Source organism: Lithobates pipiens, unplaced genomic scaffold (genome assembly GCF_037356315.1).
Source record: "Lithobates pipiens isolate NorthernLeopardFrog02 unplaced genomic scaffold, aLitPip1_a1.2 Scaffold_18, whole genome shotgun sequence".
NCBI lineage: Eukaryota > Metazoa > Chordata > Amphibia > Anura > Ranidae > Lithobates > Lithobates pipiens.
Genome location: NW_027507758.1, coordinates 455959666 through 455980335, shown reverse-complemented (window position 1 = coordinate 455980335; position 20670 = coordinate 455959666). Strand labels below are relative to the sequence as shown.

At 41.2% G+C, this 20670-nt stretch overlaps 1 protein-coding gene and 1 long non-coding RNA gene across 3 annotated transcripts in view; both read left to right on the top strand.

Moving 5' to 3' along the window:
• The window catches only part of LOC143990207 (uncharacterized), a 54633-nt gene that overhangs the window by 11901 nt on the left and 22062 nt on the right, over positions 1-20670 (top strand). The window lies entirely within an intron of this gene.
• LOC143988570 (uncharacterized) lies at positions 4722-8351 on the top strand. Its single transcript, XM_077488245.1, has 4 exons — positions 4722-5254; positions 5362-5524; positions 5623-5764; positions 6057-8351. The coding sequence occupies exons 1-4, from the start codon at positions 5029-5031 to the stop codon at positions 6639-6641; spliced, it is 1116 nt and encodes a 371-aa protein (XP_077344371.1). The 5' UTR covers positions 4722-5028; the 3' UTR covers positions 6642-8351.

Below are 20670 nucleotides of genomic sequence, written 5' to 3'. Positions count from 1 at the left end.
TTACGTACGACACTGTACCCAAACAAAATTGACACCCTTTTTTTCCCACAAATAGAGCTTTCTTTTGGTGGTATTTGATAACCTATGTGGTTTTTATTTTTTGCGCTATAAATAAAAAAAGAGTGACAATTTTGAAAAAAACACAATGTTTTGTACTTTTTTCTGTAAAAAAAAAAGCTATTTTTTTCCTCAGTTTAGGCCAATATGTATTCTAGATATTTTTGGTAATAAAAATCACAAAAAGTGTATGTTGATTGGTTTGCGCAAAAGTTATAGGGTCTACAAAATAGGGCATAGATTTATGGCATTTTTATTATTTTTTACTGGTAATGGTGGCGATCTGCGATTTTTATCGAGACTGCAACATTATGGCAGACACATTGGACACTTTTGACCCATTTTTGGGTCGATTGACAATTATACAGCGATCACTAAAATTGCACGTATTACCATATAAATGTCACTGACAGGGAAGGGGTTAACACTAGGGCGTGATAAAGGGGTTAACTGTGTTCCCTATGTGTGTGTTCTAACTGAGGGGGGTGGGATTGACTATAGGAGATGAGAGATCGTGGTTCACAGCTCTTAGGAACTCACAATCTCTCTCTCCTCTCCTCACAGAACTCGGATGTGTGTGTTTACATATACACGTCCCTGTTCTGCCTCTTGTGGCCATGATCACTCATGGCTGGCGGTCATCATGACCGACGGTCACGATCATCAGTACCCCCACTGTGCAGCTACAAGATTGTCGACAGTTATATCTTCTCTGATCCACCCAGATCAAACTGGATTTATCCCAGAAAGACAAATAACAGACAATCTTCATTTAGTCACCAATATCATTCAAGATTTAAATCTACACTCTCGTACAACTCTCATCTTCAGCCTTGACATACACAAGGCTTTTGATAGTGTGGGTTGGTCCTATCTAAATGATTTGATCCCCAGATTTGGATTAAGTGACACATTCCTACACAGTTTTAAAGCTCTGTATCAAGTCAAGCCCCACAAACCAGAATTAAACTTCCTGGTAGAAATTCAGACTTCTTCCCTCTGGGAAGAGGCATACGACATGGGTGCTCCCTCTCCCTATTACTATTCACTCTGGCGATGGAACCCCTGGCTTGTGCAATAATAAATAATGTAAATATCAAGGGATATAGTGATTGTCCAAAAGAGTTTAAGATGAGTCTATATCAGGGATATGCAATTAGCGGACCTCCAGCTGTTGCAAAACTACCCATGAGGCATAGCAAGACTCTGAGAGCCACAAGCATGAAACCCAAAGGCAGAAGCATGATGGGACTTGTAGTTTTGCAACAGCTGGAGGTCCGCTAATTGTATATCCCTGGTCTATATGCAGATGATGTCTTATTTTCCTATCAGATCCCTTATTTCACTAGAACTATTGAGACCTGAAGGGCCTGGTATGGAATTTCGGGGGAACCCCACGCATTTTTTTCTTATTTTTTTCTTTTCTTAATGCTAACATGACCTGTGTGCAAATAGCCTTTAAAAACCCCATAGAAGTGAACCAGCACAAAAAAAGTCAAGTTGAGAGGTGCGCCTGTTCAACTTATGAAAATGAATCTACGCGGCTTGACATTTACTAAGATTTTTCCGGCACAGTGAACCAGAGCACTTGAATGTGTGCAATTGACCTCACGCAGTTCCAAGTGTATTTGCAGGTGCAGCAAGCTTGCTCAGAGAAAGTTACTTTTCCATTCTATTTTGGGCATATTTGTTACTTGGACAGTTATAACTATACTTCCTCCCACCACCCACATCACCCCCATAATATTGTCACTTCCAGCTTCTTTTAATTCTGAGTTGAAGAATGCATGCGCCATGTCTATAGTGGTGTACAGATCGCCGCCTCCCGTGCGCCGGCGTGCTAATAGTAAATTGGGAATTGCGCTGTGTTACAGGCACAAATGTTTTGTGAATACGAAAATGGCCGTTGCGCACCAGCGTGCACCGCAACTCATGCCACAGACCCTTTGTAGATCAGCCCTCATGAGTGTTTAGGCGATACGTATTTACCGTTTAGGCGATACGTATTCTTCCATATATTTTTGGTAAAAAAATTGCAATAAGTGTTAATTGCTTGGTTTGTGCAAAAGTTATAGCGTCTACAAAATGGGGGATAGTTTTATGGCATTTTTATTAATACATTTTTTTTACTAGTAATGGCGGCGATCAGCGATTTTTATTGTGACTGCGAGTCCACGGTACCAGTGATCACACTCACGGAGCTTGCGGCAGGAATTTTAAGGGACATGCCTGCTCGCCCATTTGCCTGTCAGTGCCATTCTGTCTACGTAAATGTTTGTGCATCGGTTGGCAAGTGGTTAAGTTAAATTCCTTCTACCCCTGCTCTCTCCTTGCTGTTATAGAAGGTGTTCTGAACAGGGTTCCTTTCTACACATCTTTTGGAGCTATACATTTCTCCAACTCTTATGACAACAGACATCCACAAAAAATGCATAAACCCAGCAGGTAAAAAAATTTCCCTGACACCACAAATGTGTTTATGATTTGCTCCTATATCTAATATACCCACTTCTTGTGCCAGACCAATGTATACCCTTTTCTGCTCCATCCAATGGATGATAGCATATAGCTGACGCTCTTCATCAGTTCTTTGGCCGCAGGTGTTGTCAAGAATGGAAATAATCAAATTAATAGAACATATATACCATACTTTACATGACACTATGCACATATTTTAAAAAAATGGAAATACTGGGATATACCATTGTCTCAAAATGCTTAGCTAATTTTCCCTACTTCACTTGAGATATCTACATAACACCATATTTATTTTACCATTCTTACTATATTAGATTACCTTGTGTAATCACTAGACATGTGTATTCATTTTCGTCCGAATGCATTTTTGTCAGAATTTCAGGTATTTTCGTTATTGTTTTAACAAACGATAACGAAAGTGCAGAATCCAAAAAATGAAAGATCCGACATAAACAAATGCTTTGTTTTTGTTTTCGTTGTGACAACAGTTCGATGTAGATAAGAGATTCGACATGCCACTGACAATAACAATCTGTGTCTATCTAACCTGTGGTCAAATGTGCCTAACCTTAACTCTATTAGTCCAAGATTATTCTACATAGAGAGAAAAGTTTTGACAGAGAGAAAAGATTTGTCAAAGAGAGAAGAGATTCGACAGAGAGAGAAAAGATTTGACAGAGAGAGAAAAGATCGCTGCTGGAATTGGGTGGGGGAAGTAAAATAAAAATAATGATGATGATGAATGTTATTGGCTGATTGTAACCAAAGAGGAGGAGCAGTAAAATAGCTAGAACTAAGAACATACGTACAGCCAACTTACTTTCACTTACGATTGCAAGCAGAGAGAGACACAAACACTGAATCATTTCAGAAGACAGTCAATCTTAGCTGGTCCATTTATCAGAGAACCTGAATTATTTAGCAATTAAGCATAAGCACAGCAGCAGAACAATCGTGAAGCAAGCTACAGTTCAACTTAACTTTTTCATAATAATCTGCTGCTATTGTGTTAGTGTTGAGAACTTGATAGTGATACTAGTGTTGCTAGTGTTGTGGGGGGGGGGGGGTGATTTATTATTATAGATTCTATATTATAGATTGAGATTCTATATAGATTCTATATACCCTATCTTGTTACCTGTCTGGTCAGTGATCAATATCACCACTCCATTTTCTGTTTGAACTATGTACATTCAACATGAATCACAGAGATTCGACAAAGCAGCAAAAAACATACAAATGTTGAATCTTTGGCTTTTGGTGTCTGTTGAAAGTTCTAAGAAGATTTGACGGAGCAGCTAAACTATATGGAGTCATACAGTCTAGCTGCTCGTCGAACCTTCTTTGAACATTCGACAGACACCATAAGCCTTCAATGACAGATTCAACCTTAATTCATTTGGATTTTTGGATGAATTTTTAACGAAAAATGAAATAAATAAAAACGAATTTCAGGAGTGACTAAATAAATGTATTTTTCAGACGAAATATTTCGACTCAAACATTGGGTGTTCGCCTGTTCGTCAAACAGCGAACATTATGTGGTGTTTGCGGCAAATTCAAAAGTCGCGAACACCATTAAAGTCTATGGGACATTAACATGAAAAACCAAAAGTGCTCATTCTAAAGGCTTATATGCAATTTATTGCCATAAAAAGTGTTTGGGGACCTGTGTCCTGCCACAGGGGACATGTATCAATGCAAAAAAAGTTTTAAAAATAGAAGATTTTTCGGGAGCAGTGATTTTAATAATGCTTAAAGTGAAACAATAAAAATGAAATATTCCTTTAAATATCATGCCTGGGGGATGTCTATAGTATGCCTGTAAAGTGGCACAGTTTTCCCATGTTTAGAATAGTAAAAAAGGAAATAGAAAATTAAATTTCTAAAGAAAAAAAAGGAATTTAAAACTGATCGCGGCTATAATGAATGTCGGGCCTCGGCAATCTAGGTAAAACTCATTGAAAAAAAGGCATGGGTCCCCCCGTCCATTACCAGACCCTTCAGGTCTGGTATGATTTTAAGGGGAATTTATTCCCATTCCCATAGGCCATTTATAAATGCCCTAATGTTTAGGTGGGGATACTGGTATTATGGTTAAGGCTACAAGCATGATCCTGGTATCATTTTTTTATAGCTGGCGATTCCCTGCATGGTAAAAGTATACAGCCACAGAATCACTTTTAGGCCCCTTTCACACGGGCGGATAGAATGGTGCTTTTAGCTGCGGATTTTCTTCATTTCTACCGCAGCTAAAAGCACACAATGCTTTCCTATGGCCCCATTCACACACAGCGTTTAGCGGCGATTTCGTTACATGCGGTTCGGTGCGAATAGAAAAAATAGAATTGTATGCGTCCAGGTGCGATGTAGCGCAGCTATAAGCACATAACCGCAGGTAATCGCAGTCTTTTGTGTCAATTGCGGCCAGCAGCGTGAAAGAAGAAAAAAAAAACCCGGAAGCACATCCTATACAGCAGGTGTACCTGGGAAATGACACAGGAAGTTGAGAGGGATGAAAGGGGAGAAGACAGCATGGCGGCAAGAGACATCTCACACGAGGCCATCATCGCACTGGTGCAAGCCCGACCAGAGTTATGGGACTCAGAATGCCCAGGATATGCAGACCGAGTGCTGAAGAGAGCAAAGTGGGAAGAAGTCTACAAATATGTCACACCGAACTGGGACGAGATGTCTGCAACTGAACAGGATAACCGAGGTGAGTGCAAGGTTTGTTGTGTCTATGCAGCAGGGTACACATGCATCCTAGTAAAGATTTTACCCCCTAATGACCAGGCCATTGTATGTTTTTTTTATATATTGCAGGAAAGGAGGTTTATACACGTTGGAGGTCCCTGCGCGACCGTTACAAAAAAGAAGTCAACGAAGAGAAGGCTGCGGAGAGAAGCGGAGCACCCTCAACTCGTCGCAGGCCTAACCCCCATGCAGAGGCTTTGTCTTTTTTGAGGCGCACCACTGAGATGCGCACGTAAGTATATCCATTTATTTTACTTAGCGATTTGTGACCATTAAAGGCATATTCATGTTCACTTTTTTTTTAAACGTGTAATCTTTATTGTTACCTAGAACTGTGTCAAGTGTCCCTGTGAGAGCAAGCGCAAGGCGCGAAAGTTCGTCGCCATCACCATCAGGAGACGCTGACACCAGTCAAGAAACCACAGAAACAGTGTCATCCCAAGAATATCATCCATCCACTCAAGAACCTGCGGTATGTATTTTAAAAATGTCACAATTTCTGTCCACAAAAGACGTTACATTTTGAAAAGGCAGCTGGTGTTGGCACAAATGTTGTAGAAACAACAACGACTTGTTTTTTTGGGCAAGGTGTGACTTGTTCTTCTGGCTTTGGAGGTCTTCAGTGAGATCAGGTTTTTGCAACAAAACAAGTACCTGTGTGTGATCTATTCTAAACAGGTGCTGCAATATTTGTGCAAGCCATCATATGCTGTTCAGTGTGACCTCAGTATCAGATGCATAATCTATATATTATAATATTGCAGGCAAATCCAGATAGGAGAGTCCGGTCTACTACTACCACCCGTCGAACACGTACTCAACAAGAGACACCTTTTGAGGAATATTTCAACCGTATCATTGAAGAAATGAGAAACCAATCACAAAACCAGGCAAAAGATGATGAATTCCTCAACATCTCAGACCCCGATGTTATGTTTTTAAGAATGTTGCTTTGTGTAATCAGGGAGATTCCTGCAGATAAGCGCACTGAGGTCAGGGGTGATATACATGCCTATTTAACGTATATTGTGTCCGCTTGCAAAGAGCAATGCCCATATCCTAAATTTCAGCCATGGGCTATGGGTTTTAATTCACCTAGTGGGTCTTTCAGTAGACCAATGCCCAGTCAGCAGTGCCATGACACAACATCTGCCATTAACCCTTATGTAGGACCCCCACCACTGTATACATCTTACCCGTCTAATCCTGGTTACCAAAGGATGCATGTGCAGCCACACCCAGTGTCTTCACCCTCATCTTCCCATTCAGGATCACCCATAGATGTTGGCAGTGAACCAAGCCATTCTTCCCTGCGTAACCCTAATTATTCAATATATGAAAACTTATAGTATTCCTATGGCAGTGATATGACGGTTGTATTTTTCTTGTTGTGTAATGTTACTTAATGTTTTACCTACACTACTTAATGTTTTACCTACACGAACTAATGTTTACAACAAACCCCAGATTCCTCCATGTACACTGAACTGTACGCACAGAAGAATCTCCCACTGTCCCAAGCTTATACATGTTGCTACTTGGCCCCACTTGCTCTCACAATACCTGAACTTTCTGATTGGGTGCTAGCATTGTTTAGGTTGAGAGACTTGGCCCAGTGGGAGATTACCCCATCTACACAGTGGAGTGTACATGGCGACATCTTTTGCACTTTCTCCATCTAGCCAAATATTTCAGAACTGTTTACCGCACTCAGTGCCCATCTTTGGCCCCTTTCACACGGGGCGGATCAGTAATGATCTGCCCCGTGATGATCCGCTCGCTCAGCGGGATTGCTCCGTTGTCCCCGCTGAGCCGGCTGCGGACAGGGCGGTCTCCGCACACTGTGCAGGGACCGCCCTGTCAGCTCTCCACTCTCCTCTATGGTGATCGGACGAGCACGGACTGTCTGTCTGTGTCCATCCGATCGGCTCTGCAGACGGATAGAATAGGTTTTTACTCCGTCTGCAGAATCGGACTGTTGCGGAGGCGGACGATATCGGGTGCCACCGCAATTGTCCGATTCTGTAGACGGAGGGAAATCCAATTTTTCTAGCCATCTGCAGAGCGGATTGGATGAACACGGACAGATGGTACGTGCTCTTCCGATCCCCATAGAAGAGAACAGAGAGCTCACAGGGCACAGTGTGCCGGGACAGCCCTGTCTGCCACCGGCTCAGTGGGGACAATGGAACAATCCCTGCCGACCAAGCGGATCTTCACGGGACGGATCATTACTGATCTGCCCTGTGTGAAAGGGGCCTGACAGCACTTCAGGAATACTGTAACCTTTTTTTTTTTTACGGGGGGTAGTGGGGGATATTTTGTGGACTCGTTATCTGTTGCACTTGAAATTCAATACTTTAAACTAAAAGGAGATTTTATATATATATATCTCTATATATATATATATCTCTCTATATATATATATCTCTATATATATATATATATATATCTCTATATATATATATATATATATATATATATATATATATATATATATATATTCCAAAGGAATTAAAAAACATTTTTCTATACTTGCAAGCATTCAATGTTTTTGTAAGGTTTTTCTATTTTTTTTATACACCCTGTGCAGTGCAGGAATACTGTAACCTTTTTTTTTTTTTACGGGGGGTAGTGGGGGATATTTTGTGGACTCGTTATCTGTTGCACTTGAAATTCAATACTTGAAACTAAAAGGAGATTTTATATATATATATTCCAAAGGAATTAAAAAACATTTTTCTATACTTGCAAGCATTCAATGTTTTTGTAAGGTTTTTCTATTTTTTTTATACACCCTGTGCAGTGCAGGAATACTGTAACCTTTTTTTTTTTTTACGGGGGGTAGTGGGGGATATTTTGTGGACTCGTTATCTGTTGCACTTGAAATTCAATACTTGAAACTAAAAGGAGATTTTATATATATATATTCCAAAGTAATTAAAAAACATTTTTCTATACTTGCAAGCATTCAATGTTTTTGTAATGTTTTTCAATTTTTTAAATACACCCTGTGCATTGCAAACGATAGAAATAAAAACAATTTAAATTGTTGAAAATTGTCGACTACTTTATTTAAGGCAAACGTGAAAACTGACACAAAAACCTGAAATATGTGATGAAAAAAACATGCAACAATGGTTAAAAATTTATACATAGTCCAATTGCCATGGCAGCTGTCCATCTTCACTCAAAAAATAATCAGTGAAATGTTCACGGACTTGTAGGGCCTGATTACTTGGACGAGTGCCAGTAACAGGACCTATGGGTTCCTCATAAACAGGGGTTTCGGTGGCCACGATCTCCTTACCCCTCAAAAAATTGTGGAGAACACAACTCGCTAGAACCACATTGACGGCATGCTCAACTTCCAGATGCATGGCTGTCATCAAAACACGCCATTTGGCAGCGCAAATGCCAAATGCGCACTCCACCATTCTTCGAGCTCTGCTGAGTCTATAGTTAAAAATTTGCCTCCTGGCAGTGAGACCATGCCTGGTATAGGGCCTTAGCAGGTGCGTGGATAAGGCAAATGCCTCATCTCCCAGCACTACAAGTGGAAGATCTGGTCCAGTAGTACCAGGGAGAGGCCTTGACTGTGGCACCTGAAATTCGCCATGTTGAAAACGCCGCCCCATTACGGAATTTCTGAAAATTCTCGAATCTCCAGAACTCCCATACGCTCCAACATCCACAGCGATGAACTTCATATTTGCATCGCTGAGTCCCAGAAGCACAATAGAAAAGTATTTCTTATAATTGAAAAAGCGGGAACCGGATTTTGGAGGCTTGATGAGCCGGATGTGTTTCCCATCTAATGCCCCAATGCAGTTTGGGAAGTTGGTCTTCTCCCAAAATTCCTCCGCTATTTCCTCCCACAGACTGGATGTTGGCTCCGGCATGACTGATGTTCTCAGTTCTTCCCAGATGACGTAACAGGTATCATGCACAATGGTGGATACGGTGGAAATTCCCATCAGAAATTGATGATGGAGGGAGGTGAAACTGGCACCAGTGGCAAGGTATCTGCAATACAAAATTGATAACAATTCAGAAAATATAAAATATAGTAAAATAAATAAAATTTTAAAAAAAATCAATATACATATGGAGTTCTACATGGTAACAAATAAACATCAGCATCTAGATAAGCTGATGACTTTTAACACATTGCAGCCCAAAGATAAATCCCTCGGCTCTGGTAGTAGGTGCTGGCATCCAAACAGGAAGCCTGGTGGTGGGTTGGTCTAGTACAAAATATTATTTGGTGGTACCTTGCTTGTTAATGCAAAACTCTGCCTTTGTGTTCAGAGCTCACCTACATAATGAGAAACTACTGAAATTTGATGACGTTTCCTATTTGCAAAAAATAAAACTGACTGTGCAAGGCACGATAGATAGTTTTCAAGGATAAAAAATAATGGTAATGGGAGTAATGTGCGAAAAATCGCTGTTGTGATATAGATTAGGTTATAGATTCATCTATATATATATATATATATATATATATATATATATATACACACATATACATATACATATACATACATACATACACACACACTATTGCCAATATTGCCTAAGCCTGCATGTACATGAATTTAAGCATTTGTTCAACATATGGAAAACCTACCTTAACGTAAGTAACAGCCGTTCTTCTGGACTAATGCTTCTTCGCATATTGGTCGTGGTTCTGGTCAGGCGTCCTCTAACAAGTCCCAACAGCTCATCGAAGCATGCCACCGACATCCTGGTGTAATTGTGGAACTTGTCCCCATGAGTCCTCAGCTCACCGAACATGAGGGCAAAGTAGCCGATCGATAGGCGCTGAGACGTTAGGGGATGGACCCAGTAACGACGAGGACGTCGCCTACTCTGGATCGCTCTTCTTCTCTTCATCCTCATCATCAGCAAAATGAGCATTGCAAGCAAACTACCCATATTTGCATTCATTTTTCAAAAAAACTGGCACAAAACTCAGCACTCCTCTCCACTCCTGCAAAACTCCAACACACACTCAGCCAGAGAACAAAGAAACAGGTTTAAATATAGAGGACTGCAATGCATCATGGGTACATTCCAGGGAACAAAAACATAAATAAATAAAAGGGTTGCTATGGGAATAAAAACTGCAGTTAAACGCAACCGCATAAAAACGCATGTAAACGCATGTAAACGCTGGTAAACGCACTGTGCAAACGCAGCTGATCGCTGTGCCTGGAGCCTTGAATTTTGTAGAAAAAAATAAACATGATTCCTGCGGCAGAACAGCCGCCTGTGTGAAAGGGGCCTTAAAGGAGGTGGAAGGGGCTTCTCCCTCCTGCCACTGCACCCTTAACTGGGCTCTTCTCTCCGATTGGTCAACCCAGTAAGAATGTGACTGGCAGTATCTGCTTCCCTGGACAGTGACAGAAACTGAAATTGTTCTTTTATGTATTACCAAAAAATAGGGTATTGTGTTTGTGTTTACTAGAACCTATTAAAATATATTTTTCCTGAAATTTTGCATTGTTGTGCAAATATCTGCTTAAAAAATCTATAATGTTTGGGATTCCTAAGTCATTTTCTAGCAGATAAATTCTTATTTTTACATGTATTGCAGAAATGTCAGAATTGGCCTGGACTGGTTAAGAATTTAACATATTTATTACAGAACTCTAGGCAACATCAAAACTCATCTGAGGATTGCTACGCTGAACTCAAATAGGCCATTTAAAGGAATACAATCTCATGCAGATTACAAACAATCATCAATGCAGCTACACAATTAAAAGCATCAGTTTAAAATCCTGTGGCAATTGAATGTCAACAAGAGGGAAATCTGCAGTCCTAAATTGTTATTATGTTTTGCATTATTGAGCCTCATCAAAGGACACTTTCACACTGTCCCACTGTGGTTTCTCCACAGCAAAGGTGCAGTGTAGTGCATCTGTGGTTTCAGGCAGGTTACCCGTGCTTTTCCATAGACTTACATTAGATGGGGCATTTTTGACCAAAAGTCCTGCATTCCTCATCTTTGGTGCACTTTTAAAAAACACACCAAAAATGTCCAACCTAAAAGAAGTCTATTAGTCTATTAGAAAGCACAGGCAACCCACACAAAAACCATGGGTACATTGCCTTGCACTCATGCTGTGGGAAAACCGCAGCAAGGCAGTGTAAAAGGGGCCTAATGTGACACTATGAGGAACATATACTTTATTTAGAAGGCCAGATTTATGTGTCTAAAATTCCCTTGCTTCTGAAGTCTGATCCATGTTCAGATTGCTCTCCACAGGCTACTGACAGGTGGAGAAGAAGTAATGTGATGCTTCCTTACCTCTTGTTTTAACCCAATTTTGCCATCAAACATGTCTTGACCACATGCATTGCATGCATTTGCAGGGCGTTTGCAGCATTTCCCTGTTAACTTGAATGTGTAGCTTTCAATGGTCGTGCCACCTGCTGATTGTTACATGTCAGGTCAGCTTCATGGCCATGGCATGTACACAACCCCGTCCAAAGAAAAACACATACCAGAGCGCTATATGGAAAATGACCACAAAATGGTGCATGTCTCAATATAACAGTTCTTTGTGGTAAAATTCTTCCAAAATAAATCATATGTTAAAATAATTCAAAATAAAAAGTTTATTCCAATTCAAAAATGGCATCATAAGCCTTGTAGGATAAAGGAATTAAGATGGTATGCATGCATAAGCCTGTATTGTTGGGACAAAAGCATAAGATGTTGCATGCTAGCCCATCAAGGTGGAGGAAACCCAGAAGGACAGTTGGTATATGATCCAAATTATGATATGCCCAGGGGAACTGCAGGGGGCTCTAAGGAAGGGTTGTCACTGATGCAAAGATGGAAAAAGGGAGCAGTGGCCAGCCCCTAACCTGCGAACCGGTAGTAATGACCCAGTAGAAAGGAAATGATCAGACAGGAACTGCTGGATTGCTGGGAGGAAGCCACAACCACTGGACTAAAAATAAGCTTGGCTAGCAAGCCTACCAGGTTGCCACGGCCATGGCTGGTATGCATCCTCTTATGATTTTGCCCCCACCATACAGGCTTATGAAAGCTTAACATCTTAATTCTTTAGAATATATTTACACTACCTATAGGTAAGCCTTATTATAGGCTTATCTATAGGTACAATTTAATGTTGGAAGTTTACTTCCACTTTAAGAATCTAGGAGCTTGTATTTAGTTTGAAAATATCTTTCAAGTCATATAGGGGGAGATTTACTAAAACGGGTGCACACAGAATTTAGTGCAGAACTGTACATAGTAAACAAGCTTCTAAGCTTCTAACTTCAGCTTGTTCAGTTAAACTTTGACAATAAAACTTTCAAGCTTGATTACTATGCACAGTTGCATCATATTCTGTGAGACCAGTTTTAGTAAATGTCCCCCATAGGGCCTAATTCATTAAATAATGTCCAATGGGCAAACCAGGAGATTTTTCATAAACAGTATTCCTACTAATTAGGGATGAAGTGGGTGATTGGGGGGGGGGGGGGTGAAGTGGGTGGTATTGATAAATAAATTGCACTTAAAAAGTGGTAGGAACATTAGTCCTCATCACTGTCCACATGTGTGTCCATAGACTGAGAGAAGGGTGATAGATCTTTAGCCTCCTAGACATCCACTACAGGGAGAAAAGGGTGTGTCTTGAAAACTAGGAGTTCATTACATATCACCTGCCACTGAGAAGGACAGCAACAAAACAAAATAAAAAGAAAACAAACAAAGCTAAATATTAAAACACACAACTACCATGACAAGTGCTCCTTACCCCGCACACCAGGTTTGGAACTTATAGGTGTTAATCCACTGCATTTTCTCATTGACTGCCAGGTGCTTATCATGATTTTTTTGTTTGCATAGTAGTTCCCAGGCTTTGGTGGTGGAGTTAGAAAGCTTCCTCACTGTTTGTATGGCACAGCACTGCTCTGAGGTCTGAACTTTGCATTCTGCTGCAACATTAGGGGACTGATCACAGTTGTTCTGAAGACTGGATCCAGCCCAGAGATTTGACTAATTCCTGTAATGCCCTAGCAACCATATTACATTTCCACATGAAGTTCCCAAGTATGTATAATAGGGGTAAATAATGATCATATCCCCAACCTAAAATCAAGCTTTTTTTTTGTCAGTGACTGGCTTTCCATAACACTGCACTGTTTACCACACACTAAAAACTCAAATTTTACTTCCTGTATATTATACTTACACTGATTTTTTTATATTTTTTTTGCATTTTAGCAAAATTTACACTTCACAACAGTTAAACAGATCTGAAATCATAATAAACACGAGGTTGTGCGATTATTTTTACAAAATAGCTACAACCTAGGGTTTTAATTTCCTTCCAGAAGGAGAGCGATTGGTCCTGTGTGTAAAACTATTGTTGCCTTTTTCAACCCACCTGAATTATTGAGAAGTTCCCCGGGTGATCTCCTCCTTTTACTGTTCCTAATGCTACTCCTTTTCAGCATGTTTGATAAAGAGCCCGAAGACATCCCTGAAACACTTCACAGCACTAGATGATCACTTTAAAACTGAGCAGTACAGTAGATACAGTTTCACTGTTACTTGCTATTTCCACCCAAAGGAAAAGTTAGAAGGCTAAACATAGGTCTTCCTAAATTCCCCAACACAAATAAAAAAATATATGTTAATAAAATGATTTTTTCAGGAAAAAAATGCATAAAGTATAATGGCTGATCAAGCTGGGCAAAACTTTTGATTAGATTGTCATAAATGTCAAATATAGTCATATTTTTATAAATAAACACTCACATTGGGCCAGGTAGTAATTTATTAATTCTCATAACCCTCATACAGCATAACTATATCTCTGTTTACACGATATATCAAACAAATGTAGCAGATTATATCACATTTTTCCAATTATGTTAATGAGAAGTAATGATTAATTTTTACTGTAGTGTGTTTCATTAAGTCATAATGTCAGTCTTATCTGCCTAAGCTGCATGTTCCTCCTAATGCTTTCAAGTCAATTTAAGCCACATTATATACAAAATTAAATCTAACTTTTATAGCTAGACCCTTGGGGTTCAGTGAAAAGACTTTATTAGATAGAAATTAAAAGTACTACTTGCAAATAGTGTTGAATTATACAAGATACCATTAAGGTGATTTGTAAAGTTCAGCGTACTTTAGCTATGGGCATATATCTTTGTTAGGATCTCGAAGCCCGTGGGACGTGTCAAATGGACATTTTGTATTTCAGGAAAAACTGAAAGCATTAATTGCATCCTTAGCTAAAAATAATAAATCTACACTCTTCATCCATGGTATTTGCAGATGCAAGATTAAGATATTAAATAGATACATGCATATACAATACTAAGATATTATCTGAAAGTAGTATTAAACCTATTAAACCCAGATGCAAATATTTATTTTATTACAGCTTACCAATTTTTAAAAGTGATGGCTAAATTACATTTGATTTTAGACTTTATTTTCTTTATCTTCCATAATCTGGTCAATAAGTCTGTTGTTTTTCAACAGAACACGTTTTCCTACAAATGTAGCAGAGTGTTGAGACAAACCATTTACCACTGAAAGGGGTGCTAACAATGGTTAGCTTTTATTTATCCATGTAAAAAAAGAAAAGAAAAGCTGAAAACAGAGAAAGAGCCTAAAAAAAGAAAAGATCGGGTGCGCATGCGCAGAGGACTCCAAGATGGCTGCTTGAGTCTGGAGCTCCGCATTGCCCCGCCATAATGGCACACACAGCATTCGACTGGAGAAACGCTACTGGACAGCACCATTAGCTGTGGGATTCATCTAGGATCCTTTTAATACCCGGGGGCTTGGTCAAACGAGACCTATGGCCGTGATTCAGCCTGATCCCGGAGCTACTTGTATCCAAGATGGTGGCCGCGGCTCCCTCAGATACAGCCATGGAGGAGCAAAACACCGAGAGCTCAGCTCATAAACCCCCACAGACACCCCCTGGACACCCAGCATGCCGCTGCACCCTCTCCCGCATCCACAGAATCCCTCATCAGCCACACAGTGGAGGATTACCTGCTATCCCCCCTGAGGCCCACTGAGGCCTACTTGGCCTCCACACACCTCCCTATACAGGGCAACTCAGATTCCCTCATCAACACAGCAGATCTCTTTAACAGGCTATATGAGTTTCTTGGCAGAGGGCTAACCACCATTGCTGCCCAAATTACAGGGGACATTAAGGCCGATTTTCAAAACTTTGGTGACCATATAGAAACCATGGAAAACAAGCTTGAAACTACTGTGGCCAGGACCAACCAAAATTCTGACCACATTCATGTCGTACAAGAACAACTTGATATTGCCCTGAACAAGATCGATGATCTTGAGAACCGATCAAGAAGGTACAACTTCAGGTTAAGGGGGCTCCCGGAGTCTATCACAGATGTCACTGCAGCAGTCCAGGACTTCATTAAAGACCTTATTCCTGACATGCATAAATTGGAACTGATCAGAGCTCACTGGGCCCTGGGACCCCCAAGAAAAGATGGAGCCCCTAAAGAAATCATAGAGAAGCCCCATTTCTACTCGGTGAAGGAGGAGATCATGAAAAGATCCAGCAAGCAAGCACCTCTCCTTTGCCAGAATCATCCGATCCAAATCTGCTCTAACATATCGCCATCAACCATCCAAAGGCGATGGTCGCTGAAACCCCTGCTGGCGGTTCTCTCACAGAAGGAGATAAAAAATTGGTCAGCATTCCCATTGGCTCTCAAATTCACCTTCAAATCCAAGACATACTCAATCTGACCTCCAGGAAGGAGCAAGACTTCTACTGGGACTGAGATTAATCACACTGGGTCTGCCACAAACCCCACCGCATCCCCACACGGGATCCAGGAAACATCAAACTCCTTCCAGCCCCATCTCGCTGGTGTGGACCAAACCCAACTTCAAGTGATCCAAGGAAGGCAGACCCCACTGATACAGAACAAGAACTGAATGGTTGTGCTACCTTTTTTTTGTTCCAAATCTGACCAGACTCTGGTCCGTTGCTCGGTGTACTTATTTATCCACAACACCTAGAGGGGAAGGAGGAGGGAAGGAGGGAAGGAGGGAAATCATTCCCCCCCCCTTTTTTTTTGTGTAATTGGTGGTTGCCCGGCTACCTGGTTTGGTATAAGCTACGCTGGTTTTCATAGTTTACTGCAAATATACATCTTTCCAGGACCTTCACCCAGGATACTATGCTCAAATGCTAGTAGGCATAGATAGATAGCTCACATCTCTTATATCGGGGTTATCACATGGGATTCCCTCTCGATGGGTCCAAATTCTAGGGGATACATCCAGTACCCTACCCACCTGGATAGAGAACTTCCTTTAATATCCCCCTTTGCCCACCCCCCATCTGTATATTTTCATATTCCATGTTCCGGTAAACAATCCTCCATCTTCCCCTTACCTCCCTCACACATTTATAAGCTAGACCAGCTCAGCCTTTATACTGCATTGTACCTGTTGTAGTTGGACTTTAAGTTTTTCAACATGTTTGTTAAGTTATAAAGTTTGGTGTGCCTAGGTCGGGGTGATATGTTCTTGCACCCCACCTACCCAATGGCTCTGGATTTTCCTGAGCTCATTCTATAGCAGAGACTGAATCCAATATTTGTTCTTTTTCTTTTTCTCCCCTCTTTGACAGCCTTCGGGATCCCTCCACTGGGACAACTTCTGAAGGGGTGCAAAAATTTTGGTAGGTGACAGGATAACAACAGAGGGCCTTCACCCTATGCTTGATGGCTGACTCCACTATGCCCTCTCCTCCCCTGCGGGTTGCTTCCCACAACACGCAGGGGATGGAGTCCCTGGTTAAACGCCGGAAAAGTTTCATGCATTCCCAAAAGGTTGACGTACCACTTTCCAAAGTGGCATAATCCCTCCTTCCTGCATGCAAAATTTCCGCTGTTTTTCCTCGCCAATGCTAAGGACAAAACTAGGGGAGTGGTGATCCTAATATCTACGCACTGCAAGTTCAAACCGCAACTAGAACACAGGGTCCTAGAGGGCAGATTCATTCTCATAAAGGGCACTATAGATGACCAAATTTACTCTATCATTTAATACTATGCACCTAATCGGGGACTGGCTACGTTTTTTCAGATGATGCTCAAAACACTAGGACCCATGGTGAGTGGAACAGTCATTTATAGGGGGGGGGGGGCTCAAATACTGCCCTAGATCAAGGTTGGACAAAACCAGGCCCCCAGAACCCAGCTTATCCGTCTGCCCAAAAGAAGCCTCAAAATAGCTAAGCTAATCCATCAATATGGTCTTGTAGATGCCTGGAGAGAACTTAACCCAACTACACGTGATTATACACACTTCTCATATCCACACCAGTCATACACTAGGATTGACCACATATTTATCTCTGCAGCCAAAATCCAGACCTACTCAAATCCTCTATAAGAGACATGGTATAGTCTGACCATTCCATAGTCCTTCTATCCCTTAGAAGAAGCTCCAACCACCCCAACCTTCTTCAGTGAAGACTAAACTAATCTTTGCTCAGTGACCCAGTGAGGGCATCAGAAATTGAGAAAGCTATCGAGGAATACTTCCTCTTGACTTCAAGTGCAGAGGTGTCCGCGGAGACCCTATGGGCCGCTCCCAAGGCCATGATCTGAGGCAAATTGATTCAAATTTCTTCTCGGGTGAAAAAGGAACACTCAATTGGCATAGACAAGCTAGACTAGGAATTTATATGCTTACGCCGTCTACATAAACAAGACCTCTGCCTGGCTTCCATGGCTGCATTGGATGCAGCGCACTTATCCCTCAACCTAGCCCTTACTTTGAAAGCTGAAAAGCACCAAGATGACAAAATGGGCCACATGCTTTCAGCCAAACTGACCCCCCTAACCAGACAGCGAAACTCACCTAAAATACGGGTGTCGGGCACTCAACACACCTTGAACCCGAAACACATTATGGAAACTTTCCACAGCTTCTATGAGAAACTATACACCGCAGATAGTGAAGATAGTGAGCTTCACATGAATTCCTTATTGAACCCGCTCCCAATCCCATAATTGGATACCAAACACCATGACATCCTAGAGTCTGCTATTGCTGTAGAGGAAGTTTTGAATGTCATTAAAAACCTAGAGGGGATCTGCCCCAGGACCAGATGAATTCTCTGTAACATATTATAAGACATTCGCACAGACTCTGGCCCAACCCCTCACAAAATTCTTTAATGATAAAACCAAAGGAGACCCCTTAGATAGAACCCTAAACATGACTTATATATCGGTAATCCCTAAACCACATAAGGACCAGGAGGAGGTAGGAAATTATAGGGCCATATCATTATATATTCACAAAGACCAGGTGGGATTTATCCCAGGCAGGCAAGGTCCAGGCCAAATTCGTAGGACAATCGATATCATCTCGATACTACAATCGGGATGGACACAGGGGACATGGCAGGAAGGGCTGCTGCTCTCACTCGATCTCCAAAAAGCCTTCAATTCGGTTTCCTGGCCGTACCTATTTACCATTCTACAAGGATGGGACTTTGGCCGGAGATTTATGGGCTTAATGTCAGCACTTTATTCCCACCCAGAAGCGTGTATAAGACTGCAGGGTTACTATTCGGACACCATAAAAATAGCTAGGGGGACCAGACAAGGGTGTCCCCTATCATCCCTTATATTTGCAATAGCGATAGAAACTCTGGCAATCACCATCCACACTAACTCAGATATACAAGGGGTCTCCTATGGTCCACAAATTCGCAAATGCGCCCCAAACGTCCTGTGGTATTATCAAGTGGCTAGACTGGCACAATTGTCAATTATCTACGCACGCATAGAAAAGCCAGATTGGGGCAGATAGAGAGGCAAGCAATTCCAATGCACACTTCAGACTTCCTCCTCTGGTGCCCAGTAAAGGATCGCCCCCCTGTTATGCCCCCTGTGCTCTCCAAATCCACCTCTCTATGGAATAACCTGAAAGACACCAATCTCTGACGTCAGCCATGTCACCACTAGCACATATTTTTCACAACCCCAACTTCCCATCAAGCATGAATACCACCAAAGCCTTTTGATGGTAGTTAGATAAAGGATTATTCCGCATTGAACACTTTTTGACTCCCCCCCCCCCCCCGCCCCGGGCCCACTCTCGCTCAGTTTCTGTCAGAGCAAGCTGGAGATGTCTGACTCAGAAAGATTTTGTTGTCTACAAATATCCCATTTCCTAAATGCGCAATGGTGTAACAAACCATTGCCCCATCCATGACACCCTACGAACAATGGTGCGGTCAAACCACTGAGCAGAGGGGGGCATTTCCGTGATTTACCTGCCAAAAAAATGGAAGAATTAACCAGATGACACGCGCTATGTTTTTTACTCCCACACTCTGAAATCACTCAGGAAATGATTGCTTCAACTCTATTATTCACTATTAGATTTGATTTTTCTTGACTTCTTGTTGTATCATTGTAATGATCACCGCAGGTATTATATGGTTTATAGTGCTTTATGAAAATTTACAATAAACATATTGAAAGAAAAAAAAAGAGAAAACGAATGAAGCCACCACAGATAATGAGTGATTATATGCAAGTTATTGACATAAAAAGTGTTTGGGGACCCAGGTCCTGCCCCAGGGGACATGTATCAATGCAAAAATAAGTTTTACAAACAGCAGTTTTTTAGGGATCAGTGATTTTAATAATGCTTAAAGTGAAACAATAAAAATAAAATATTCCTTTATATATCATGCCTAGGGGGTGTCCTTAGTATGCCTGTAAAGTAGCACATCTTACAGTACCACAGCAAATTGGCATTGCTAAAGGAAAAATGTAATTTAAACTGCTTGCAGCTGTAATGTATTGTTGGATCCTGGAAATATAGATAAAAATACCAAAAATACCAAAATAAAATGGCGTGGATCCCCCCCCCCCCAAATACATACCAGGCCCTTCAGGTCTGGTATGGATATTAAGGGGAACTCCACACCAAAATTAAAAAAAAAATGGTGGCACTATATACTCTGAACAGCAGAGTATACTATATGGCCTGCCCTATATACTCTGCATAAAAACTGAGCCTTAGGTGTTGGTGGCACCAGAACACTGTAACCCCTCACAGTTACTCTTGTTGGGGGCAGAAACGGGCCCTGCTGTGAAATATTATATCAAAAATTGTAATTACATGGCCTTGTTAAACAGGAGCAGAAAAATTGGGCTTTTGGTTTTGGTGGCACCAGAACAAGTTACTCTTGTTGAGTGCAGCAATGGGCCCCACTTAACTAGGGTTTAAAAAAGAGTAATTACATGCCCCTGTTAAACGGGGGCAGAAAAATTGGGCCTTTGGTTTTGTTAGCACCAGAA